This window comes from Hyla sarda, chromosome 2 (assembly GCF_029499605.1).
Source record: "Hyla sarda isolate aHylSar1 chromosome 2, aHylSar1.hap1, whole genome shotgun sequence".
NCBI classification, from domain to species: domain Eukaryota; kingdom Metazoa; phylum Chordata; class Amphibia; order Anura; family Hylidae; genus Hyla; species Hyla sarda.
Window position 1 is genome coordinate 241,631,222 of NC_079190.1, and position 27,874 is coordinate 241,659,095.

General features: G+C 41.8%; 1 protein-coding gene across 2 annotated transcripts in view; it reads right to left on the reverse strand.

Moving 5' to 3' along the window:
- Positions 1 to 27,533, reverse strand: part of LOC130355910 (TATA-binding protein-associated factor 2N-like) — a 40,739-nt gene extending 13,206 nt beyond the window's left edge. The window contains exons 1-10 of one of the 2 annotated variants that reach the window (XM_056556747.1): positions 27,347 to 27,532; positions 18,228 to 18,261; positions 17,188 to 17,239; positions 16,250 to 16,337; positions 13,799 to 13,883; positions 10,698 to 10,909; positions 10,295 to 10,409; positions 4,132 to 4,166; positions 621 to 650; positions 433 to 539 (exon numbers count right to left, since the gene is read on the reverse strand). In XM_056556747.1, coding sequence (XP_056412722.1) covers positions 433 to 539; positions 621 to 650; positions 4,132 to 4,166; positions 10,295 to 10,409; positions 10,698 to 10,909; positions 13,799 to 13,883; positions 16,250 to 16,337; positions 17,188 to 17,239; positions 18,228 to 18,261; positions 27,347 to 27,356 — 768 coding nt within the window. In that variant the 5' untranslated portion in view covers positions 27,357 to 27,532. Of the gene's footprint in view, positions 1 to 432; positions 540 to 620; positions 651 to 4,131; positions 4,167 to 10,294; positions 10,410 to 10,697; positions 10,910 to 13,798; positions 13,884 to 16,249; positions 16,338 to 17,187; positions 17,240 to 18,227; positions 18,262 to 27,346 lie in introns of both variants that reach the window. The other variant, XM_056556748.1, reaches the window with a different exon arrangement.
- Positions 27,534 to 27,874: the final 341 nt, after the last annotated feature.

Sequence of the window (27,874 nt, forward strand, 5' to 3'; positions counted from 1 at the left end):
TTCACTCTTGGACCCGGCAGCACAATGTCTTGGGCAAGCCCTGGAACCATCTCACCCTCTATATCTGTCTGCAATAAAGCTGAGTGATGTTCATTGTTCCTGCGTTTGTATTGTTTGTTAACCCTTGGCAAATTTAAAGTGCCCTGAAACTAAGGGTACTATATAAATTATTATATATTTTTTATTATTATTAATTATAAAAATAAAGTGTGCTGACACAAGTAAAACCAGCCTCAGTGACACAGCACACCAGCTTCGTGTATATTTTACTATGCTGGGAATACGCTTTTTAAAAAAATCAGATAAAAAATTATTATTTCACAGAATTCAACCATGGTGCGATACCTTTTTATTTTACTAACAATCCCTGAAAACTGGTTTTGAGTATGAGGAACCCTATTGGAGTGCAGGTTTACCAGGTAAAACACTTACCTTTATAATGCCAATCTGTTTGAAGTAGTCTGCCACTTGATCTGCATTTACATCTTCACCAAACCCTTGCACAAATATTGTGTTATTGTCAGAATTGTCCTGATTATCTATAAAGTGAAAAATACAACTAAATAAATACCAGGCACCCATTAAACTGTCTTATTTCTATGAATGGAAAATATTCTTACCTGACTCAGGTTTATCATCATCTCTAGATCCTGAAAAAGTACAAAATAAGGTATTGGGAAAATTTCGAAGGAGGTATAAGCATGACATTTAGCAATTCCCTACCAATGTTGTATTAAATTTAAATAACTAAAGCCTCCAAATGTTATAAAAAAAAACTGACCAGTTGTTATAACTTATGAGCTAACTGGTTAAAGACATCTATAAAAATAGGGTTATATGGAGAGATTTATCAAAACCTGTGTAGTGGAAGAGTGGTGCAATTGCCCCTAGCAACCAGATTGCTCCTTTCATAAAAAAAAAAAAAAGACAGGTATTGATAAATCTCCCCCATAGTGCATTAACAAAAGTTATTCTTCCTGCACGATCAACACAAAAAAAGCACTTAAAAAATAAATATCTTTAGTGTGTAGAATGAATTTTTTATTTACATAAACACTATTCTGCCTACCACTAGTTCTTCGTGTTCTTTGGGTAGCAGGGTTTTCTAGGGAATTTTTATGTGTCACCCTTTGCGCACACAGGAATCTCCCCCGCTGTGTCCATCATGTAAATTTTTACCTGTCCAGCCAATGACTGGGCTAAGCAGGCAGTTCCTGCCACCACATCGGAATGATGAAGAGGACTGCAGCGACAGGGGAGTGCTAAAGGTAAAAAGCAGCCTTTTTTATTTTTAGAGCACATGGAGATATACAAGCAGCAGCCAGGACCCAGGGTTAATGCCGCACACTGCCAGTTGAGCCAATGCCCAGCATTAACCCTTTAGACGCCGCAATCCCAATGGGTCACGCTGTCTAAAACGGAAGTTAAATTAGCAGAGCTGATCGGGACCATTGTGTGTCCCGATCAGCTGAGGGGATGACAGGAGGGCCCTGCAGGCTGGAGTAGCTGAGCACCAACAACATTGATCAATGCTATGCTACGGCAGAGCATTAAAAAGCATATGCAATCAAAAAATTTGCATGGTATAGCCCCCTATGGGGAGAGAAAAAAAAATATGTATATAAAAAGTGAACTTACTACTTTCTAATTAAAGTTTGAATTCCCCTTTTCAATAAAATAATGTAATAAAAATAATATGTGGTTCCACTGTGTGTGTAAATGTCTGAAACTTTAAAATACAAAAAAAGGTTAGCTAAACCGCATGGTCGAGGGCGAACGTGTGAAAATATACCAAAGCCCAAAATTGTATTTTTGGTCACTTCATATCCAATGAAAAAAACGATTGAAAAGTCCGATCAAGACAAAAAGGTCACCGATAAACTACAGATCACGGTGCAAAAATTAGCCCTCAAATCATTGCATGCAGAAAAATTAAAAAGTTACAGGGGTCAGAAGAGGCCAATTTTAACCTTACTAATTTTGGTGCATGAAGTTAATTGTTTTTTTAAGTAGTAAAATAAAATCAAACCTACATTATTTTGCATATCCTTGTGACCGAGGTATAATTTTTTACTGAAAAAAGCACGGCATAAAAATGGAAGGTTTCTATTCATTTCACCCCACATAAGTTTCTTTGTTGTGCAGCAGATGGTTATAACCTAAGTAATGTCATTACAAAGTACAATAGGTGACGCAATAAACAAGCCCTTATATGGGTCTGTAGGTGTAAAATTGAAAGTTATGATTTTTAGAAGGTGAGAAGGAAAAAGTGTATGTGCAAAAATGAAAATTGGCCCAGTCCTCAAATGGGTACTGTAATGAAAACATTTTTTTGGTATGTTGTAGTACTTAAGTACTACAACATCTCTCTAATATACTTTTCTAAAAAAAAAAATATTTTAAAACATTTTAAAAGCAATTTGAAATTCGGCCACTAGGGGGTCGCCCTCCTAGTGGCCGAATGCAGTGCGGAGTGAAGTCACTGCAAAATTCCGAAGGAACATCCAGGGCTGCGCATCGCCTCCCCGCACTCGCCGACGGCCCTGCTGCAAGGTATGGGGGGGGGGGGGGGGCGATGGGGTTTGGGTGTTACTCACCGAGCGGCACCAAGCGGCAGGAAGAGGTTCCCCCGCACCCGTCCATTCTGCATCGGCTCCCTCCTTCCCCCATGAAGCTCCTGTCATGGGTGCCTCCAGTTGTTTTACCATTACAACTCCCAGCATGCCCTGACAGCCAATAGATGTCAGGGCATGCTGGGAGTTGTAGTGGTGAAACAGCTGGAGGCACCCTGTTTGGAGAACTAAGGGCGGAAGTTGGCCCCCCCCAGCAGGCATCAGTGACGTGGTGCCTGCTGGGGAAGTCTGCTTGGTAGTGAGCACACTAGCAGGCAGAATAAATGCCATTTTTAAAATAGTAAAAAAATAAAATAAAGGCAGGGAGGTTGTTAGGGATAGAAGGGCTATAGGCAGGGACAGGAGAAAAAATAAATAAACATAATGGTGGGAGCTACCCTTTAAGGCCAAAATGGGCTCAGTCCTTAGGGGATAGGTTTAATTTTATTTAACTTTTTAAAATTTTAGTAAAATTAGTATTGCCCCTTCTGATCCCTCTAACTTATTTTTTGTATATGAAGATGCGTGAGGGCAAATTTTTTGCACTGTGATATGTAGTATTTATCGGTACCATTTTCTGGTTTTCCGGGAACTTTTGCCTTTCATACTTTTTTTGGCGTTTTGGTGACCAAAAGACCAAAAAAACAAAACAAAAAAACGCAATTCTGGACTTTTTTTTCCATATGTGCCACTGACCGTGCAGTTTAACATTTTTATAGTTTGGGCATTTATGCACGTGGTGATACCACAAGTTTTAGCTTTATTTTTATACAAAAAAAAATTAAAAATTAAAAAAAAAAAAAAAAAAAAAGGTACTACTACTGACAGTATCCATTGAACATTCAGCTCACATAGTGGTTCTCAACTGTGCGTTAAAGCAAATTGTGACTTTTTAACAATGTAAATTACTGTACATAGAATCCATCTCATTCTGAATAACTGATCGCTTATGACCACTCAGCATCAGTATATATTTGATCAATGATGTGAACTGGTAATAGGTGGTCAAGCATAATCATAGACATGTGATACTGTCTAAAAATGTCAGACGTGACTTCACATTCCCAAACCAAATCTTACAGACAACTCAAGTGACAATAATATCATGGGTTTCACTCCAAATGAAATATTTTGAATCTATAAGTCAGAGTTGAAATAAGGAAGCATCTGTTATTAAATTGTTTAGAAACACAGAAGCAACCACCATGCTAACCTTGTATTGAATATTTTATTGTCAAAATCAAACAAGTTCAGGGCCAACTTGCTTTAACAATACAATGAGCAAATGATCCAGCAGAGATCTTTCAGCAGAAAGAGTGAGGAAAAACCTGCAATATCTGAGTGCTGGAAGTGTACCTTCAGTGCCCTTACCCTTGAAGAAGTGCGCACACTTGCCTTTCGAAAGTTTCTTTGCACATAGATATAAGACAGTATTTATTACTGGCCTTAAACAAGTTGAAGGAGTCCTGTTCAATGCAACAGGATTTCCACCGAAAGGATCTATTTTCTGTGCACTTACCACCAAAATTTTTGAAGCCACCTCGGTCGCCACCGCTGCGGAGGAAAAAGTGGAGACATGATTTTTTGCCCCCCTTTACCACAAAGGGCTGAACTCAGAAACCCCCAAAGCAGCTGTCAAGACCAGTGTAGATTCTCTTAAAGCCCCATGTACATTTTTATTTTAAAAATATATAAATCAATAAGACTTTACCATTGGAGCTTTTGTGTTTTAAAGACCATCTCCAAGATTAATTCTTGTCAGTTACCCAAGCTGCTAAAACACTTTAAAAATGCAACTTTTACCTAAAATAGGCTTGTAGAGTTTCACACAGAGGCACTATGGCCTTACAAGTCTATTCTAGGCATACCTTTGCTGAAAAAAGAGCCTTCTGTATACTGAAACAGCTTTGTAATCCAGTCTAGGACTTGTCCTGACAGCCACACAGGGAGGGGGGTGCCCGGGGACAGCTCTGCATCTCTCCAGTTAGGTCACTGTTGATTGGCACACAGGGCTCACCTGCCCGCAGCAGCCCTGTGTACTTCTTCCACATGGTCGATCAACAGAGTGACGTAGCAAGAGAGGCGCAATGTGGTCCCGAAAAGCAAAGCAGACCCTGTCTATGCTTGTCTGGGTGACTCATGGATGGGATTACAAAGCTGTTTATTGTAAGTAAACCGCAGCTTTCAAGTTATGCCTAGAATAGGCGTGAGGCCCCCTAGTGTTGTGTGTGCAGCTTCACAAGTATATGCTATGTGACACTTGCAATATAAATGTTGCAGGATACTTTGAAAGTAGGAGAACTCCAACAGGAATACAAACATTAATAAGACCTAGCATCTGCGCTAGTCTGAGCAGAGTTTAATTCACATATCCTGAAGAATTTATCCAGGAATAGAAAAAACTGTTTATTCCCAAAAGAGCACTACCTGTCCTCAGGATGTGTGGTATTGCAGCTCAGTACCATTGAAGTAAATGAAGATGTAGTTGTAATACCACACACAACCGGAGGACAGGTTTAGTGTTTTTTTTTTGGAAGAAATAACTTGTTTGTTTTTCTATTTCTGGATAATCCCTTTAAAAAATAAAAAATAAATAATTCTTATTGCTCTTCAAACTCCAAGACACTGGTCAGTCTTTACATATATCCATACATTACTCTATGGCCATTTGTAAGATCTCCTTACTGTCCATAAATGGATCCATTTTTATTTACATCACAAGGCTACACACATTGATACTTATAGCGGAGCGTTTGTACAGTTTTAAGTCTAGCAAACCCTTTGTGAGCTACATTAAGCAACACTGATCTCTTATCCTGAATATAACTTACATCAATAAAATGAAAAAATACAGCTTTAAAGGAAATTATGCTAGGAAAGATTTAAGTTTCCATTTAGTTACAGTAAGCAGAACTACAGGAAATGGTAAGGAAATTAAACTAGAATAAGCTTTCAAAACAATTGGAATGGGCAACCCGGTAAACTATGTAGGGCAGGTATAGGCAACCTTCGGCACTGCTGATGTTTGGGACTACATCTCCCATGATGCTTTGGCAGCATTTTGGCTGTAAGAGCATTATGGGAGATTTAGTCCAAAACATCTGCAGTGCCAAAGGTTGCTAATGCCTGATGTATGGCTATAACAAAAACCAAAGGAAGGATTTGCACACCTGTATCAGGGCTGCAAGTCAAGGACAACCCCAGAGTCCATCAACCCAAAATAACAGTGTCATAGTAATCTAGAACAGTCAGTTAAGGTCAATAGATCTACAATAAGGCTGGGGATTTGTGGACATAAGAGATACGCAAAAGTATGCATCCACAGTACGCTTGTCTGAATTCAGCCTAATGCAGTACTAAACGGATCATCTTTGATTTTAGTTAGTTTAGTGTTAACTAGGTTTTTAACTTTTCTTGCATAGGGCTCCATAGTTTTCTGCAATTTTTGAAGTTATGTGAAATACCTAATTTATATTACCCTCATGTTAAAATAAAGTTGTTCAGGAGAGTAATAAGTAGATTTTTACTACATCTAGGGGATCAGCTAATGTTTAGAATAGATAACATACGGATTCTACAGATGTGACCTACTTGGTTTGAAATGTTAGATAGGATCTTAATGCCGAAAATTTTTGGGGCAGTTCATTTGAGCTGTACCACAGCACATAACCTGTGGGCAGGTGTGACACTGTTTTTGCAAGAAAGCAATGTTTTTGTAATCCAGTGAACCCCCTTTAATATCCTGCCACATCTGAAATAAAGAACCTACCTGTGTGCAGGAACATTATAACATCAATCTATCACGTTTTAGAGCAGGAAGAGATGCAGATGCTGGTAACACATTAAATTACTTTGGGCACATCAGATCATTTTGATGAGATCTGCTACAATTTAGTGCATATAGGCCAGTTAAACACCTGCTGTTGTGAAAAAGTATATGGATGCCAGGCTGTTTCATATCCAATTCTACATGGCAACAGCTATAGTGTATGACCAGTTTTACACACTGCACACCACAATGGACTTTTGTAGGCAACAAAACAGACCTACAAATGTTACGCTTCTGTGCAAAAATGTGACTTTTTCCAAAAATAAAGGCAGGCCACAGCAGGAGGGAGCATGGCCGCCCATGTCCATGCAGACTTAAAGCTTATGCCAGAAATTGGGATATGCTATGCCAGAAATTTACTTCAACCGTGTCAAAAGGTCATGCAAAGACATTGTTAAAGGGGTTCTCCGCTTCTCAGCGTATGGAACAGACTGTTCCGAATGCTGGAGCCGGGAGCGTGTGACGTCAAAGCCCCGCCCCTCATGACATCACACCCCGCCCTGTCAATGCAAGTGTACGGGAGGGGCTGTGACGGCTGTCACAACCCCTCCCATAGACTTGCATTAAGGGGATGGGGCGTGACATAATGAGGAGGTGGGGCTATGACGTCACAAGCTCCCGGTTCCAGCATTCGGAACAGTTTGTTCCAAACACTGAGCAGCAGAGTACCCCTTTAAAGACACATCAATTTATAAAAAAATAAATAAAAAAATAAAGCACCAATAGCGAGAATTATCAGATATTTTACAAAACCATTGGCTCTAGCAACAAGCTTCCAGCTCTCAACCAGAGGCCCTATGGAATATAATGCAGGGGTTTGTTAAGTCATTATAGGCAATTCCTCCAATTTTCATCTGCACTCAAAAGATAAACTCCTGTAACTATTTTGTGCATACTGCACAGTGCAGGAAACATTTGTGTAGACAGTCAAAATAACTGCTGGCTGATAAGAAAGCTACAATTAAAGGGGTACTACCGTGGAATTTTTAATTTTTTTTAATCAACTGGTGCCCGAAAGTTAAACAGATTTGTAAATTACTTCTATTAAAAAAAAAAATCTTAATCTTTCCAGTACTTTTTAGGGGCTATATACTAAAGAGAAATCCAAAAAAAGAAATGCATTTCCTCTCATGTCATGAGCACAGTGCTCTCTGCTGACCATTTTAGGAACTGTCCAGAGCAGGAGAAAATCCCCATAGCAAACATATGCTGCTCTGGACAGTTCCTGACATGGACAGCAGAGAGCACTGTGGTCATGGCAGAGGAAATTCATTTCTTTTTTTGGATTTCTCTTTAGTATACAGCCCCTAAAAAGTACTGGAAAGATTAAGATTTTTTTTTTTATAGAAATGATTTACAAATCTGTTTAACTTTCTAGCACCAGTTGATTTAAAAAATAAATAAAAAAAAAATAAAAAATGGGAATACCCCTTTAACAAAAAACTGCCCTGCTTTGTTACTGGATTTCTCCAATGTTTAAACACTCCAGGTAAAGTTTTCACCACTGAAATTCCAATGCAGCACCCTCCTTTATAAATAAGGAGTTCTTGACACAGCAAGTTCTTGAGCATTTTCCATATTTTTATGAATTTTAAAACTGAAAGGCTGCGCATGACCCTAGCCAATTATTCATGGAACAGACAAGTGACCTAAAATACATTGGATCAAGTTACTTGATAGTACTGTGCAAATATATGTTTAACGCACGTAGTTAAGCCCATTAGTTCCAACTTTGCAGCAAGAGCTGCTTTTAAGAAAGAACACTGATAAAGTTGTATAGATTTAGAGCATTGGTTTATCCTCATCTAAGTGAGTGCAGCTCACAGGGGCAACAAAGTATTAAAACATACCTAACACTTCTCCCCACTTTTCAAAGAACCAAGCCTACTTGTTAGCATATGAGGGGTGCAGGTCTTCTATAAACACACAGGAACAATCTCCGGTTTAGTAATTTATTAGATATAATGACCTGTATAGCCAGAACATTTATTTTTAGGGGCATTACTTTGGAGGGGCATGCCTGCTGCCGCGTCATGCGGGGACGGAATGCCCCCTTTTTCCTGTACGTTGCCCCGGCCCCATACAGGAGATCGCGGGGGACCCCAGCACTCTGACCCCCCGCGATCTAAAACTTATCCCCTATCCTTCAGATAAGGGATAAAGTTCAGAGCACTACAGATCTCCTTTAAGGCCAAAAATGGACCTGGTCCTTAAAGGGTTAAAGTGGGACTGCATAGGTTATACACTTCGATTATGAACAGAAAAGTTCAAACTCTTAGATTCATAAAGGCAAACTATAAAACTATTTGTTTTATAGTAAAACTAGCTGAGTACCCGGCGTTGCCCGATTTTTCCTTCCTAATCCTTGTTGTGGAGAAAAAAAACAACAGAAGAAGCTTTCGACCTCCTATCCTGACCCGTAATATGTGAAATATCTCCAGCCGTATGGAAGTTGTGGGAACATACATTTCCCATTGATTTGCATGGGACTTGAAACAAAAACCCCGACCCTCACAAATGGGGGTAGTTAAGGGTTAAATTAACTATCCTATTATTTTAAGTGGACATATAAGTAACATGTGACCAAGTATTATGGAAATATCTCCAGCTGTTTGGAAGTTATGCAGTAACATATTTCCCATTGACTTGTATGGGACTTTAAACAAAAACCCCGCCCCTGGCAAATGGGGGTGAGTAAGTGTTAAATTACCTAGCCCAAGTTTGTTGTTGACATATAAGTAACATGTGTGCCAAGTTTCAGGTTAATATGTTTAGCCGTTTGGACGTGATGCTGGAACATACACACGTACATACACACAGAGTTAGCAATTTAAAAATAAATAAGTTTTAACATATCTTACAAGTATTGCAGCCAAGTGTCGGGAGCACTACACAAATATTTAAATGTTAACACGATTGCACTTAGGTTTTTAAGAAATGCTCTGTATTTTAAGATTGAAAAGGCACCACAGACTTGCCTCGGAATAAAGCAGCAATTGGCAAGTGCACACTGCCACTCCATTTATTGTCTATGGTGCAGTCGGAGATAGCCACATGCTACACTTTACCTGCTGGTAGCATAGACAACTAATGGAGCAGCACTGCGCATGTGCGACCTTCCACTCCAATCTGAGGAGAGACCTCTTTGTTGGAATACTCCTTTAATTATCATCATGCAGACTTTGTCAAGCTTTCAACATTGAAAATATTTATTTACCGAGGTTTTCTGGCCAAAGCATACTGATGGTCTATCCTGAAGATAGGTCATGAATATCAGACCAGTGGGATATAAAAATTCAGCAAACCAACTGATCAGCTGTTAGTCTAAGCCCTGGCATATACAGTGAATGGATACATTTTGAGTAGTGGCCGTGCTGAGGTGCTGCAGCTCACCTCCCATTAACTTCATGGAAGCTAAGCTGCTGTAACTCGGCACGGCCACCACAGAACGATCAGAGCCTTTTTGCTTCTGCTTCAGTTTACTGAATGCTTGGGCAATCAATTCATCAGTGGGGGGTGCTGTGTGTTCGCATCAAAGCAATCTGAGATGGAAGATTTATTTTGAGGGTAGGAGATATATAGAAAAATATTTAGAGTTTAACATGGCATCAACATAAACATTTCGGTTATAAAGCATTAAACCTGTCATCACTTTCCTGCTACCAGAGCCAGGAGTCATCCTGGTGGTCCCCCATGGTTTCTGCATGTTCCACCAGCCTTTACTAGAGCTCATACTATACCTAAAGGGAGAGATCTAGCAATCAAGGCTGGTGGATTTACAAAAAGCCACTGGGGACCACCCGTCCTGGCAGCAAAGTAAATTACAATAAAAAAATGAAAATAGATTACTAACCTCATCCCAGCATTTCTATCCGAGTCAAAGCCACCACGGCCTCTGCCACCACCGAGACTTTGGGACCCACTAAATCCTCGTTCTCCACCATACCTGCCGTAATCCCGACTGTCATCTGTATATAGAAAAATAAAATTTATAAATTTTATATAATATATTTATATTGAAGAAAACACCTGGGAGAGCACCATTTTTTCCCCTTGTACAGTGGTCAACATCCACCCAGCTGTGCAGAGAACAGGAGAACCAGAACTACAACACTGTAGCCCAATCTTTCCTTTAAAGTGGTGGAAGCCCCAGATGTTGTTCCTCCACTGATCACAGTGATGGCATATGCTAGCCATTACTTTAATGGGAAGAACACTTTTTTTGCTTATCTGAATGAGTAATAACTGTAAATAACCTTGAGAGGATTGGCTAAAACCCTCTTTACGAGAGGAGTAGGGCTGATTCTGTCCACCATATCCCGATGACTCATAGGATCCTTGATTTGGTTGTTGCCCATAGCCCGACTTTGGCTTTTGCCCATAGTCTTGCTGATCATAGGAATCTGGAGGCTGCTGATAAGATGGTCTGCTGTCACCAGGCTGGTTTTCTTGGGATGAACCTCTGCCACTGTATTAAGAAATGGACAATATTAAACTCATGCAAGTAGGACTACTACAGTAAAAGCCAGGGTATGAAGTTTGTTATCGCTTACTCTTCCACTTGTTTCCCAGAATCACTTTTTATCACTACACATTTTACATGCAAGTCTTTCAGGAGGTTAACCCCTTACAGACTCAGTCCATTTTTGCAATTCTGACCATTCTCACATTATGCATTAAAAGGAGATGTCCAGAGCAGACTTTTCCCATTCCATCCTGCCCGTGCTTAAAAAAAAAAAAAAATGTAAAAATAAAAAAATAAAAAACTCACTTCCCTTCCGCAACAGTTGCTCGGTTGTGTGGGCTGTCTGCTTTCTACTTCCCTTAGCCCGGGATGTCATATGGCGCTTCAGCCCATCACCGGCCGAGGCGGGACCTCGCCAGGGATAGGCTGAAGCGCCGTGTGACGTACCGGGCTAAGGGAAGTAGAAAGCAGACAGCCCACACAACCGAGCAACTGTTGCGGAGCTCAGGGGGGGGAACGTAGGAAGGTAAGTGAAAGATTGTTTTCTCTCTTTTTTTGAGCACAGGCAGGATGGAATGGCAAAAGTCCGCACCAGACATCTCCTTTAATAACTCAAATGCTTTTCTCTTATTTTGATTGGAGATAGAATAGGTCACGAAAAAACTACTTTAACATACTGGTAATTTTTTGTCATTACTTGAATCCTTTCTTGGTGAAAAATCCCCAAATTTTATGAACATTTAGCATTTTTCTAACTTTGAAACTCTGCTTGTAAGGAAAATGGATATTCCAAACAAATTATATATTGATTCACAAATACAATATATCTTCTTTATGTTTGCATCATAAAGTTGACATTTTTACTTTTGAGGGCTTCAAAAGTATAGCAGCAATTTTCACGAAAAATTCAAAATCTGAATTTTTCAGGGACCAATTAAGTTTAAAGTAGATTTGAGGGGCCTTTCTGTGAGAAATACCCCATAAATGAGGACATCAAGTGCTCTGCTGGCGCACTACAATGCTCGTCAGAGAGGAAGTTGCAATCGATTTTTGGAAAGCAAATTTTGCTGAAATGGTTTTTGGGGGACATGTCACATTTAGGAAGCTCCTATGGTGCCAGAACACCATGGGGGCTTTGTAAACGCTCAAGGCACGTAACAAGGGGTACAGTGAGCCTTAAAAGGGGTTGTGTGCTGCCCTGCAGCTCGGAGCTCTGCTCACAGCATCCGGAAGTTCATTACTCCGAACGCTGTGTGCGGGCTTCCGTGTTCGTGGCGTCACGCCCGGCCCCTTCGTGACGTCACGCCCGCCCCCTCTACAAAAGTCTATGGGAAGGGGCCGCGCCCCATTCCCATAGACTTTCCTTGAGGGGCCGGGCGTGACGTCACGCCCGGCGGCTGCGAACACGGAAGCCCGCACACAGCGTTCGGAGTAATGAACTTCCGGATGCTGTGAGCAGAGCTCCGAACTGCAGGGCAGCACACAACCCCTTTAACACCCCACAGGTGGTTGACGACTTTTCGTTAAAGTCGGATGTGTAGATAGAAATTTTTTTTTCACTAAAATGCATTTTTTTCCCCAAAAATGTTACAAGGGTTAAATAGGAGAAACTGAAGAAATGGTGATATACATTTAGGGGGGCTTATTTCCTATTTTTCCTTGTGAAAATAAAAAATTTAGGGTAACACCAGCATTTTAGTGAAACTGCTTGTCCTGAGTATTTTCCGGCAACAGCAGGGACCGGAAATACTCAGGGCGTAAGGATCGGGGATGCAGGGGGAGTATGCATACACCCTGCGTCCCCAAGAGGTTAAAATATATCTTGGATATATTAAAGTGTTACAGTCATTAGAACTAACTTAACATTTGACATGTTTGTGCAACATGTTAAGATCGGTCAGTGTGAGCGCGCTTCACTCTCTGGCTGGCCACCCGATCCAGCTGGTGCACTCCATAGACTATAATGTAGCACACAGGAAACTAACATTTTATGTGGAAAAGTGCAAGATAATGCATCTTGAGCACAAAAGTCCAAGGGCAGAATATACAATATTTGATCCAGTCCTAACCTCAGTATCTGAGGAATGTAATTTAGTGGTAATTATTTCAGAGGAATTAAAAGGTTGGCAGACAATGTCAGAGCAGCAGGATGCTATATCTGGGAGAACCATATCTCCAGAAAAAAAATGGATCGAGCAGCATTGCGTTAGACATATGGGGGGAGATTTATCCAAACCTGTCTAGAGGAAATGTTGCCCATAGCAAACATCAGATTGCTTCTTTCATTTCTGAAAAGGACTCTGAAAATTGAAAGCAGTGATCTGATTGGTTGCTATGGGCAACTCAGTAACTTTTCCTCTGGACAGGTTTTAATAACTCTCTCCCATAGTCCATGGATGAATGTGGGTACTCAGCCTGCCTGAGGCCCGACCAAGGGTCTCTCCAAATGCAAAATCCCCCCCACAAAAAAACACACGTTCTGTATCCACATACAGACTGCTAGGGAGTGAAGTGCACTTCCTCACGCTTTACCCAGCTGTAAATAACGATGGCAGTAATTAGGACCGAGACCTGGTGCGATTGAAGATTTTGACTTGTCTGGAAAGGCTCAGTGGCATACTAATTGCAGAAATTAAACTGAAAAATACTTTCCATACATCTAAATGATTAATCTTGCTGCAGGTGTATGCATTTTTGCAAACCTATTCAGATGAATGGGTCAAATGCAGTTCACTGCAACAAATATGCTGTATGTGAAGACTCTTACGTTCCCTACAACCCCTGTACAAAAATTACTTTGTGAACACACACAGCGCCAAACTTGTAAGGTCCTTTTGTTTAAGTCTCCCTAATTGTGCCATACAAAGCATTTCAATTGATTTAAAATCTTACCCTGCTATTTGGGATGCAGAAGTCTGTCCATAACTACCGTAAGATTGCTGACTCTCATAAGGTGTATGAGATGGCTGGCTATAGCCTAAAGGAAAACAAAATGTATACATTGTAGTTAGTGTTATTTAAGTTCTCTGTGCAGTTGAGGTGGTAAATTCTGTTGAGCATACAAAAGCCAGACTTCTACAGGATAGTCAAAGATAATGTCAAAGTGGATTGGAGAGGTAATTCACTTGCCCCTGCACACCATTTAATGTATCAAGTGATTTTATGGTGTTACAGATACAGAAAAACAGTGTCTACCATTTATAACAGTTTGGAACAAAGTAACTTGAACAGAAAAATGTTGATAAGTACACTTCCAACTTTGACCATATAGGGTCAAAAATAGGATTTTTGTACTTGTTGTAAAGATCTCTTACTGGTAGTATTAACTGTGAGACCAATGAGACCATGGGTATAGGTTACTGCCACTAGGAGGCCCAACCAACAAGTGAAAAAGGAAGTGACTACTGAGCAGGGTATCCTCGCCAATTGGCTCCGTGATAATCCATTTGTACCAAAGCAGTAGAAGTCAGTCTGACATTTTTATAGAGTACAAAAATCCTTGGTTATTTCATTGTGGGACAAAGGAGACAATGGAATGTCCCCAATCCCTGGGATGGGAAAAGGTAAACATCAGACGAACAAAACACCAGTGTCAACTGAAAAACACTTTCCTGACAGGACCAGCGAGTACGGGAGCAAAAGAGAAAGTAAGAAAACTGGTCTTATCCCTTTCGGGAGCTTTTTACTTTGGGTTTAACCCCTTGCCACAAAACGCTGTTCATAAAAGGTGCTGCGGCATGGCCGAGTTATGAAGCGAGCTCAGGAGATGAGCTCGCATCATACCCGCATGTTCTCGGCTGCTATCAGCAGCCAGGAGCTGTGGCTAATGCAGTTCAGGCAGATGTCCAGCATTAACTCTTTAGACAAGGCGATCAAAGTTGACTGCCACTTCTAAAGTGAAAGCTTCCCAGCAGCTCAGTCTGGCTGATTAGGACCACCAACCGCAGTGTCACGATGCACAAGGAGGGTCCCTTACCTGCCTCCTCCGCTTCCAATTGCCGAATGACTGCTCCATGCCTGAGATCCAGGAAGGAGCAGTCAAGCGGCGATAACACTGATTAATGCTATGGCAATGAATTGATCAGTGCCTGCAATCTGTATAATGCATGTTATAGTCCCCTATGGGGGCTATAACATTGCAAGAAAAAAAGTGGAAAAAAAAAAAGTTATGATTTAAACCCCCCCCCCCCTTTTCCCATTTTTAAAAGAAAACTGAAAATACTCCAAAGTCCAAAATAGCGTATTTTTAGTCACATTTTATACCATAAATTTTTTAAAGCGAACAAAAATGGTACCAATAACGTCAGATCAGGATGCAAAAAATGAGCCCTCATACCTCCCATATGCGGAAAAATATAAAAAAAAGTTATAGGGGTCAGAAGACGACAATTAAACGTATTCATTTTCCTGCATGTAGTGATGATATTTTCCAGAAGTATGACAAAATCAAACCTATATAAGTAGGATATCATTTTAATCGTATGGACCTACAGAATAAATGTAAGGTGTAATTTTTACCGAAAAATGTACTGCGTAGAAACAGAAGCCCCCAAAATGGCATTTTCTTCAATTTTCTCAATTATTTTTTTGTTTCGCCGTAGATTTTTGGGTAAAATGACTAATGTCACTGCAAAGTAGAATTGGTGGTGCAAGAAATAAACCATCATATGGATTTTTAGGTGCAAAATTTGAAGGGTTATGATTTTTCAAAAAGGAGGAAAAAACGAAAGTGCAAGAACGGAAAAACGCTATGTCCTTAAGGGGTTAAGTTTAGTGCAGGTGAACAGCCGATCAGTTTCTTTTCAATTAGCTTTTTATTATATATAAATGATATATTAAGTAAAAATGTCATCTTAAAAAAACATGGTCTCCATTTCTCTCACTGTAAAACTGTAGTACTCATTAAATCCATTTAATGTAACAGAATAAAAACTGAAACAGCAGTTAAAGGGGTACTTCACCCCTGGACATCTTACCCCCTATCCAAAGGATAAGGGATAAAATGCATGATTGTGGGGGGCGGTCCGGCCGATGTTCCAGCCATGAGCAGCATACCGAACATTTTTGTTCAAAATACTGTTCGGGCGGCTGTGACGTCACTCCACGCCCCCTCCATGAATGGAGTGGGCATGATGTCACGACCACGTCTGCCCGAACCCAGCGTTCTAAACAAACATGTTCAGAACACCGGGGTGCCACCCAGAGATCATTAGTGTTACAACGGGCTGACCCCCTGGGGTCACACCTCTTATCCCCTTTCCTTAGGATAGGGGATAAGATGTCCAGGGGAAGAGTACCCCCTTTAACCATAAAGGGGGAAGAAAATAAACAAAGAAACAGCACCTTGCTGACTCTGCCCATAGCCAGGATTGTAAGCTCCATAGCTTTGACCGTATGATGAATCTGGTGCTTGTCCATATGCAGAATAGTCCTGAGTGAAGAAATAAACTTAAAATCAGAAAGACAAGATAATGGCATCACAAGTTTTAAAGCATGGCTGTGCAATTCAGTTAACAGAAGATCATAAATGTCATGTCTTAAGGTTTCACATTTCAAGGAGAAAGAGTCCAAACCCACTACAGATTTCTTATTTACCTAAAATGCCCAAAGCAAAAAACATGAATACAACATGTTATTTCAGATTTTATTACAGGCAAGCCCAAGGACAGTTTACAGTCTGGATGGTATGACCTGTGTGTCACAGATATACATCAGATTCCAAAAAAACAGGTATAGCAATGTATACTGTGACACTGCATCAGCCATATTCACTTAAATGGTCGAACATAACCAACTTATGTTTGGACCACTTTCTACTCATACATTAAACTGACTGGACTAAATAGCATGGCCTGCTGCATTATTGAGTTCAGCAAATTAAAGGGGTAGTCCAGTTGTGAAAAACTTATCTCCTAACCTAAGAATAGAGGATAAGTTTCAGATTGCGGGGGGTCCGACCGCTGAGGCCCTCCGCGATCTCTGTACGATTCATGCAGTAATCAACATGCCCCCATTCCCGTGGGCTGTCGGGGCCCCATACAGAGAGATCGCGGGGGGCCCCAGCGGTCGGACCCCCTGCAATTTGAAACTTATCCCCTATCCTTAGGATAGGAGATACCTTTTTCACCACTGGATATCTCCTTTAAACCTATATAAGCTTGAAGTGGCCCAATATAGTCACTAGCTGACTACATTGAGGATCACTGAAATGAGTCGGACGCACTGCATTAGAGCAGTGTGAACCTTGCCTTACTTTTATAAGTTACACTATGTCCACCTACCTGTGATGTTTGTCCAGCACTCTGACCCCCTGTATTTCCATATGGAGGATAGCTGCAAAAAAATATAAAAAAATTGACAAGTTCCCTGCGATTTTGCATTGTTATTAGTTTACAAATGCAGATACCTTCCTTTATAAGCACATGTGTAACGATAACATTTTAAATTGCTCAGTTAAACTCCTTATAACAGGCAAATCATCATTGTGGTATTCTTCTGTTCACTTCTATAGACAGAAGTTCCAACAAAAAAAAAATAAATAAAAAAAAGGAGTGAAAAGTGCATACAGGGTTTTTAAACGGCAATGCCGTACTATAGACTACAGTATACTACTGTATGCATGAGCCTTCTGGTGACAACTACCTCTTTAAAAAAGGCATGAAGCTGCCCACTGCAATACAATTTTTGAACAGAATAATATTGCTTAAATATGCATTGTTATTTGGGAAATCTTTTTTCATGTGGGTCTAAGATCAGAGCTCCCCTGATCAGTAGAACAAGCAGGGCAAAGTCCACTCTGAGAATGTTCTCACGTGATCAAGACATTTCCAATGTAAGTCTATGGAGCACATCTCAGTCCCTTGTCACTATTAGAGATGAGCGAACTTACAGTAAATTTGATTTGTCACAAACTTCTCGGCTCGGCAGTTGATGTCTTATCCTGCATACATTAGTTCAGCTTTCAGGTGCTCCCGTGGGCTGGAAAAGGTGGATACAGTCCTAGAAGACTCTTTCCTAGGACTGTATCCACTTTTTCCAGCCCACCGGAGCGCCTGAAAGCTGAACTAATTTATGCAGGATAAGTAATCAACTGCCGAGCTGAGAAGTTCGTGACGAATCGAATTTACTGTAAGTTCGCTCATCTCTAGTCGCTATGACAAGTTTTTTTTTTCTCAAATCCTTCAAACAAACCAAACATGTAAGCAAGGTTGTATTTATTTGTTGTTAATGCTCAACAGAAATAAGCTACAACTTAGCAAAGTGTTTGCTATTAAAGGAGCAAACCATTCCAGCAAATAAGCTGCTATATAAAGAGAAATACCTTTGGTGACTTTGTCCTCCGTAACTGCCAGGATCTAAAAACAGGAGAGAAATCAAGTTCCTACAGATGTTTTACACCACCAGAATACATTATTAACACTTAAGAAAATACTTCAAATATTTACATTGGGTAACAACTAGTTAACATACAAGAGCTTTATGAGACTATTCACACTACACATTTCTTGAGCAGAATCCCACTCCAACAATATGGTGCCACAGTCTCCCAATATGTTCCAGAATTTCTGGAACATAGAAAAGGATTAATCACCACGCTGCAGCTTAACCCCTTAGGGACTGAACCCTTTTTCACCTTTAGGGTACATTCACACGTGCGGATTTTCAGCGTATTTTATGCTGCAGATTCACTGGTGAAGGCCCCGCTCTACGCTGGCTTTACAGGTGCCTTCTCGTAGTGGCAATACGCCGCTACGAGCGGACACACTGCAGCGACGTGCGCGGCATTCTCTCACATCGCGGCCGCTCTCCTTGCTCTGAGCTAGGCAGAGAGCTCCCGCGATGTGTGTGTATACCGCGACTCGCACATCGCAGGGTGTCTGCTGGTAGCGGCGTTTTGCCGCTACGAGCAGGCACATGTAAAGCCAGCATAGAGCGGGGCCTTCACCAGCGGATCCGCAGCTAAATACACTGCGAAAATCCGTGAATGTACCCCAAGGATGCAGCCCTTTTTTGCAATTCTGACCACTATCACTTTATGCATTAATAAATCTGGTACGCTGTTACCGATTTTTCTGATTCCGAGATTGTTTTTTCGTGACATATTCTACTTTAACACTGGTAAATTTTCGTCGTTACTTGCAAAATTTTGAAAATTTAGCATTTTTCTAACTTTGAAGCTCTCTGTTTGTAAGGAAAATAGACATACCAAATAAATTATATATTGATTCATATACAATATGTCCACTTTATGTTTGCATCATAAAATTGACGTGTTGTTACTTTTGGAAGACACCAGAGGGCTTCAAAGTTCAGCAGCAATTTTCCAATTTTTCACAAAATTTTCTAAATTGGAATTATTCAGGGACCAGTTCTGTATTGAATTGGATTTGAGGTGTCTTTATATTAGAAATACCCCATAAATTACCCCATTATAAAAACTGCACCCCCCAAAGTATCCAAAATGACATTCAGTGTGTGTTAACCCTTTAGGTGTTTCACAGGAATAGCAGCAAAATGAAGAAGTCTTAATTTTTTTTTTACACTCCTGTTCTTGTAGACCCAGTTTTTGAAATACAAGGGGTAAAAGGAGAAAAGGCCCCCAAAATGTGTAACCCAATTTCTCTCGAGTAAGTAAATACCTCATAGGTGGATTTCAAGTGCACTGTGGGTGCACTACAAGGCTCAGAAGGGAAGGAGCGACAATGGGATTTTGGAGAGTAAGTTTTTCCGAAATGGTTTTTTGGGGGGCATGTCTCATTTAGGAAGCCCATATGGTGCCAGAACAGCGGAAAAAAAATAATAAAAATAAAAAATATATAAAAAAATAAATAAAAAGCATACTATTTTGGAAACTACACCCCTCAAGGAACGTAACACCCCACAGGTGTTTGACGACTTTTCGTTAAAGTCGGATGTGTAAATGAAAAAATAATTTTTTTTCACTAAAATGCTGGTTTCCCCCCAAATTTAACATTTTTGCAAGGGTTTATAGGAGAAAATGGCACCCAAAATTTGTAACCCCATCTCTTCCGAGTATTGAAATAACCCATGTGTGGACGTAAAGTGCACTGCGGGCGCACTGCAATGCTCAGAAGAGAAGGAGTCACATTTGGCTTTTGGAAAGCAAATTTTGCTGAAATGTCGCATTTAGGAAGCCCCTATGGTGCCAGAACAGCAAAAATATAAAACTAAGGGGTTGACAGTGTTGACAGTGCACTGTTACAAATGGATCTGGATATGTTGGAGGCTATGGTTAGTAAGGGGCAAATGAGATTCAACACTGATAAATGTAAGGTTATGCACATGGGGAAGAAAAATCCAGGCTGGAAATATGTACTCAATGGGAAAGCACTGGGGACGACTGACATGGGAGAGGACTTTGGAGTTTTAGTTAGGCTGAGTTCACCTATGCGGAACATGTGAATCCAGCCTAAGTCTTGACACCAACTGATGACAACATGCATCAGTTGTGTAGCATCTGGCATCCATTGTTTCTGAACGTTAGACGGGGGGGGGGGGGGAACACAGAAAGATGCGTTCACTTTCATCCAAGGTCTCAGGGGACAGGGGAACTGTCCCATTCAAATAAATGGGATCAGTTCTAGCAACAGTTTCCCTCCAAAGCAATTTAGCAAACAACAGAGGGAAAAGATTACCAGTGTTGGACATATGTGGACGAGACCTTACCAGTAAATTTACCTGTAGCAATCAGTGTCAGACAGCTACTGCCAAGGCAAACAAAATCATGTGGTGCAACAAAAGGGGACACAGATGCTCACGACAAGGAAATAATTCTACCACTGTAAAAAAAACACTAATCAGACCACACACTGAATACTGTATACAGTATTTATTGCCAGTGTACAAGAGATAGTGGTGCTGAAGAGGGTTCAAAGACAAGCAAAACAGATAAAGGGAATGAGAGGACTACAGTACCCCAAAAGATCAGAATTACAGGTATTTAATTTAGAAATAAAAGATTGCCTAGGAGGGAATCTAATAACTATGTATAAGTATATCAGGGGGCAGTACTGTATAAAAAAAGGGGGCATTTTCTACAGCTAGAGGAAAGAAGGTTTCTAGACCAGACACTGCTCAAGGGTGTCGAAATAAAAAACTACTTGTCCAAGAGACTAAAACAGAGCACAATCTACTTGTCCCTCATGACAATCCACTTGTCATGGTACACAAAATGTCAACCAAAATAGTATGTAAATAAGGTCTTAAGTTAACAAAAAAAAAAAAAACAGCTGGAGGTTTGCACCCCCCCCCATGTGAGTGTACAGGGTACATTCACACGGGCGGGTTTACAGTGAATTTCCTGCTTCAAATTTTCCACCGCAGCGCAAACTCCTAGCGGGACACTCACCATAAACCCCCGCCCGTGCGAATGTACCCGAAAAACACTACACTACCACATAAAGGGTAAAACACCAAATATACCCCCCCCCCCCCCCCAATAAAAATGAAAACGTATCGCTTGGCAGTAAAGGAAAGTCGTCCAGCTCACAACCGCTTGGCAGTGTTTCCAAAGTGGAGCCTCCAGCTGTTGCAAAACAACTCCCAGCATTTCTGGTCAGACACTGACTGTGCAGGGATGCTGGGAGTCTAGCAACAGCTGGAGGCACCCTGTTTGGGAATCATTGGCGTAGAATACCTCTATGTCCACCCCTATGCAATCCCTAATTTAGTCCTCAAATGCACATGGCGCTCTCTCAGTTTGGAGCCCTGCCGTATTTCAAGGCAACAGTTTAGGGCCACAAATGGGGCATTTCCATACTCTGGGGCAATTGCACTACAAATTTTGGGGGGCTTTTTCTCCTTTTACCCCTTATGAAAAGGAAAAGTTGGGGGCTACACCAGCCTGTGTAAAAAAATTAAAATGTTCACACTAACATGCTGGTTTTGCCCCCATACTTTTTATTTTCACAAGAGGTAAAAGGAAAAAAAAAAAAATAAGAAAAAAATAAAAAAATAAAAAAAAAGTACAGAAATACCCCATATGTGGGCATCAAATGCTCTGAAGGCACATAAGGCTCAGGAGTGAGTGCACCATGTATATTTGAGGCCTAAATTGGTGATTTGCACAGGGGTGGCTGATTTTACAGCGGTTCTGACAAACGCAAAAATACCCACGTGACACCATTTTGGAAACTACACCCCTCATGAAATGTAACAAGGGGTATACCGCAGCACCCCGTTTGTAACCAGTCCCCGGAGCGTGTTCGCTCCGGGTCTGATTACGGATGACCACAAGGCCGCCGGCGGCATGACGTCACACGCCGCCGGCCTTGTGGTCGTCCGTAATCAGACCCGGAGTGAACACGCTCCTGGGACTGATTACAAACGGGGTGCCGCGTGCTAGGTCCCGGGGGTCCCCAGCGGCGGGACTCCCGTGATCAGGCATCTTATCCCCTATCCTTTTGATAGGGGATAAGATGTCTAAGCACCGGAGAACCCCTTTAATACCCCACAGGTGTTTGGCGAATTTTCGTTAAAGTTGCATGGGAAAATGAGAAGAAAAAAAATTCTCACGAAAATGCTGGTATTACCCTAAATTTTACATTTTCACAAGGGAAAATAGGAAAAAAAAAAGCCCCCCCAAAATCTGTAGCCCCATTTCTTCTGAGTAAGAACATACCCCATATGTGGATGTAAAGTGTTCTGCTGGGGCACTACAATGCTCAGAAGAGAAGGCTTTTGGAGACAAAATTTGTCCTGAATTGAAGGCCATGTGTGTTTACATAGCCCCCAAAGTGCCAGAACAATGGACCCCCCACATGTGACCCCATTTTGGAAACTACAATACTCACGTAATGTAATAAGGGGTACAGTGAGCATTTACGCCCCACAGGTGTCTGACAGATTTTTGGAACAGTGGTCCGTGAAAATTTAAAATTTAATTTTTCATTTGCACAGCCCACTGTTCCAGAGATCTGTCAAATGCCAGTGGGGTGTAAACACTCACTGCACCCCTTATTAACCGCTTAAGGACCACAGGTTTTCCCGTTTTTTGCACTTTCGTTTTTTCCTCACCTTTTTAGGGTACATTCCCACACGGCGTATTTGCTGCGTATTTGCTGCTGCGTATTTTATTTTCTCTGTTGAAGTCAATGGGTAGGAAAATACGCGGCACCAAATACGCAGCAAATACGCAGCAAAATACGCCGTGTGGGAACGTACCCTAAAGGTCATAACTCAATTTTGCACCTAAAAATCCATATGATGGCTTATTTTTTGCGCCACCAATTTTACTTTGCAGTGACTTTTGGGGGCTTCCGTTTCTATGCAGTACATTATGCTTTGAAAACACACATGGCCCCTGACTTCCATTCCAAACAAATTCTCTCTCCAAAAGCTCAATGGCGCTCCTCCTCTTCTGAGCATTGTAGTGCGCCAGCAGAGCACTTGATGTCCACACAAGGTATGTCCATACTCCGGAGAAATGGGGTTACAAATTTTGGGGGCATTTTCTCCTATGTCTCCTTGTAAAAATGTAAAATCTGGGGAAAATCCAGCATTTTAGTAAAAAAAACTTTACTAAAAGTTTAAACAAAACTTTAAACAAAAAGTCAGAAAACACCTGTGGGGTGTTAAGGATCACTTGTTAGATTCTTTGAGGGGTGTAATTTCCAAAATAGTGGGTTTTTTTTGCCTTCCTAAAGCCAAATGTGACTCCTCTTCTGAGCATTGTAGTTCGCCCACAGAGCATTTTACGTCCTAACATGGGGTATTTCCAATGGTAAATGTGAGGGAAAACTGCACTTTCCTGGAAAGTTTTTTATTTTTTATTTACACATCTGTAAAGTCATCAAACACCTGTGGGGTGTTAAGGCTCACTGGACCCCTTGTTACGTGCCTTGAGGGGTGTAGTTTCAAAAATAGTATGCCATGTGGTTTTTTTGCTGTTCTGGCACAATAGGGGCTTCCTGAATGTGACATGCCCCCCCAAAAACCATTTAGGCAAAATTCACTCCCCAAGATCCCATTGTCGCTCCTTCCCTTCTACTGTGCCCGCCGAACACTTCACATGTGCATATTAGGTATTTCCTTGCTCGAGAGAAATTGGGTTACAAATTTTTTTTTTTGGGGGGGGGGGATTTTTCTCCTAAAACTGGGTCTAAAAGAACATGCCAGTGTAAAAAACAAACAAACAAAATTTAGATTTTGAATTTTCTCCTTCACTTTGCTGCTAATTCCTGTGAAACACCTAAAGGGTTGAACTTTCTGAATTAAATTTTTAATACTTTGAGGGGTGCAGTTTTTATAATGGGTTATTTGTGGGGTATTTCTAATATGAAGTCCCCTCAAATCCACTTCAAAACTGAACTGGTCCCTGAAAAATCCTGATTTTGAAAATTGTGGAAAATTTGAAAATTGCTGCTGAACTTTGAAGCCCTCTGGTGTCTTCAAAAAGTAAACAAACATCTCAACTTTATGATGCCAACATAAAGTAGACATATTGTATATGTGAATCAAAATATAATTTATTGGAATGTCTATTTTCCTTACAAGCAGAGAGCTTCAAAGTTAGAAAAATGTAAACTTTTCAATTTTCTCATCAAATTTTTGAATTTTTCACCAAAAAAATTATGCAAGTATCGACGAAAATTTACCACTAACAAAGTAGAATATGTCATGAAAAAATAAACCCTCTCTGAATCAGAATGAAAAGTAAAAGCTTCCCAGAGTTAATGTTTAAAGTGAAAGTGGTCAGATGTACAAAAACCACTCTGGTCCTTAAGGTGAAAATGGGCTTGGTCCTTAAGGGGTTAAGGACCGGGCCAATTTTTGTTTTTGCACTCTTTCCTCCTCGCCCTATAATAACCATAACTCTTATTTTGCCATGTACATACCCATATGTGGGTTTTTGCAGGACCGATTGTACTTTGTAATGACACCTTTTATTTTTCAGAACATACGCTCCAAAGCAAATAAAAAAAAGAAAAGTTTGGATAATTACACAGGCGGTGATACCAAATGTGTTTATTTGTATTATGTATACATTTAGTAAAGGGGGTGATTTCAACTTTTGATAAGGAAGGTGTTAATGTGGGTCTTAAAATGTTATCAAACTTTTGTTGACACTATTAGTCCCCTTGAGACTTTTAGGAGGAATCATTAGGTTCTATTGTACTCCATTGATCTGTGTACTCTGCGCTCCATTGAAAGCCTGGACACCAGGGGTGCAGAGGTAAGCCCTCCGGCTACCTCCACAGTGGATCGTCTTCCCGCGATCCACCCCACCATACCACGAGGAAACATTTACATGTCACTTTAGATGCCAATGTCAGTGGCGATCTAAAGGGGTAATAGCCGGTGAAGCGATTGCCTCAAGCTGGCTATTAGTGGCGGCCCCCAGCTACTGAAATCAGCTGAGGGCCGCCGGGTATGGAGCTGGCTTGAGTCACCCCGAGTACCACCCTACTTGCTGGGGGCTTTCATGTCCAGCTCTGCTTGCCTGAAGCAGGGCTAAAGGCCTAAAAATAAAGCATCACCTGCCCAGCGCCCGGAACTGTATGTCCCAGGGGTCGAGCAATAGGATTTCCACATCCCAAAATGGGCCTGGATAAATTTCTAGAAAGATTACAGGTTATGGATATCAAATTAGGGACAGAACATTGATCCAGATATTCTGTTTGTCATATTTGGAGTCAGAAAGGCATTTTCCTGTTATGGGGCAATTGGCATCAGCTTCATAAGGGTATTTTACCTTCCTCTGGATCAGTTTCTGCAACCTTATTAGCTATGCAACCTGTTTCACATCCAACCTCAGAATGGCTAGCATACGACAGAGTGCTACACAGACACTTTGGATACCACAAAGATCAGCATGTCATGATTCCCCACACCCAAGGGATGTGAATGGTGGTTGAAGGGCAACCCAACAGTCCCCAAATATCAATCTAAGGCTACTTTCACACTGCCGTTATGTCCCGGCCGTAGTAAAATGACGGGAGTATAGTGGGAGAAAAATTAGTGCATGCACCGCCTTCCTCCATTTATACTCCTCTAAACAGACTAGGGATCAACCTATTATCGGTTTGGCCGATATTATCGGCCGATATTCACAATTTTCTAAGTTATCAGTATCTGCAATTACCTTGCCGATAATGCGGGCGCTTTAAATCAATGAACTGCAGCGGCTTTTGCGGGGCCAGAGACCGCCGCCACTGCCGCCCGCTTCTCTCCCCTTGCCTGTCCTGGGGTCCTGAGTCCAACCACCACCGCTGCCCAATTCTCTTCCCCTGCCTATCCTCTGGTCAGAGACCACCGCTGCCCCATTGCCTCCCCCATCCTTAGTTTTATAATTACCTGTTCCCAGGGTACTTCTGGCTCCTACGCTGTTGCTGTGCACAGCGCAATGACGAGTGACATCCTCAACGCGACACCATCAGTGGCCCGGCGCACAGTGACAGCTCAGGATGCTGCCGGAGCCAGAAGTAGCGCGGACCCCAGGAACAGGTAGTTATAAATCCGGGGATGGGGGAGGCAATGGGGCAGCGGCGGTGGTTGGACTCAGGACAGGCAGGGGAGAGAAGGGGGTGGCAGTGGTCTCTTGCCCCGCAAAAGCCGCTGCAGTTGATTTAAAGCACCCGCTTTAAATCATTGATCTGCAGCGGCTTCTACGGGGCCAGAGAGAGTTTATCAGGGTGAACACGCACCCTCATTTTACCAAGGATATTTGGGGGGGGGGGGAATTATAATGCACGGAATATCGTTATAAGTTATCCGCCTGAAAGTTCACAGGTTATCGGCTCAAAAAAAAAAAAATCCCTAACAGATCCATTATAATCAATGGGATCTGTCGGGACCTGGCAGTGCCTGTTGTGACTTGTCCCAATAACAGCCATTAAAGGACCCCCCCCACCCAAAATAAAACCCTAATGGACCCATTACAGGGGTTACAGCAGTGTTACCAGTTTCATGGCCATTTTCCACATGGCAGTTGGCCTACTTTAAAGATCCAGCACCTTCCATTTCTTAGAGCAGTATTTCCCAACCAGGGTGCCTCCAGCTGTTGCAAAACTACAACTCCCAGAATGCCCGGACAGCCAACGGCTGTCCGGGCATGCTGGGAGTTGTAGTTTCGCAACAGCTGGAGGCACCCTGGTTGGGAAACTGTCTTAGAGGGCGAGCAGTAAACTAGGCCCTTGCATGTGTTTGTGTGTGGTCACTGCTGGTCTGCATGGCAGGAGCTCTGAATGTATGGCGAGGTGTAATGACGAGTACACCCTGCATGAAGCCGGTCATAGGAGGCTAGAGAAAACATCTTAGAAGCAGCATGAGGGCCGCAGCCTCTACACCCCCGCAGGCACACTACATTCCTACTACATGCTACTATGTAGTGCTGCGTCACCTCACACCCCGAACACCAGGCCCCAAAGACACCTATGTAGTAGAGCGTCCGCAGCACTCGGCCGGGCGCCGGCTCCCTACCTGAAGACATGATGGCGGCGATATGGAGGACACTGTGAAGCAGGACTCACACTGCGCTCAGATCCGATAATCACGTCACGCTGAAGGACGTAAGAACGGCGCGAAACGGGAGCGCGTACCCACGCGAGGAGGCTCGACTGTGTTACGTACTGGGCTCCAGGAAACAGACGTAAGCACCAGCGCGAGGTGGTTAATCACGTGGTTACGTTTTACGTGCGTCGTAAAGTAGCGTAAAGCGAGTCGCTTGTGCGTCTTTTATGGTAACAGGCGGCAAGGTCCTGATTTATGTTGAGAACCGTGATAAGTTTATTCATTTCGGGTATGACCTATCTGTGGAGCTCTTTTCCTCATCCGAGAAGCAAATCCACAGGAAAATTAACGCCGTATAATTGTTCTTGGTTGGTCACGTGGTTCCGAGAGTCACATGACCGGGCTGGGACTCTGGGAGAGAAGGGATTAGCTCTTAATGCAGCTTTTGGGAGGGAAACGAATAGAAGTAGTAGTTACTTTGGTGAAATGCCATAGGAA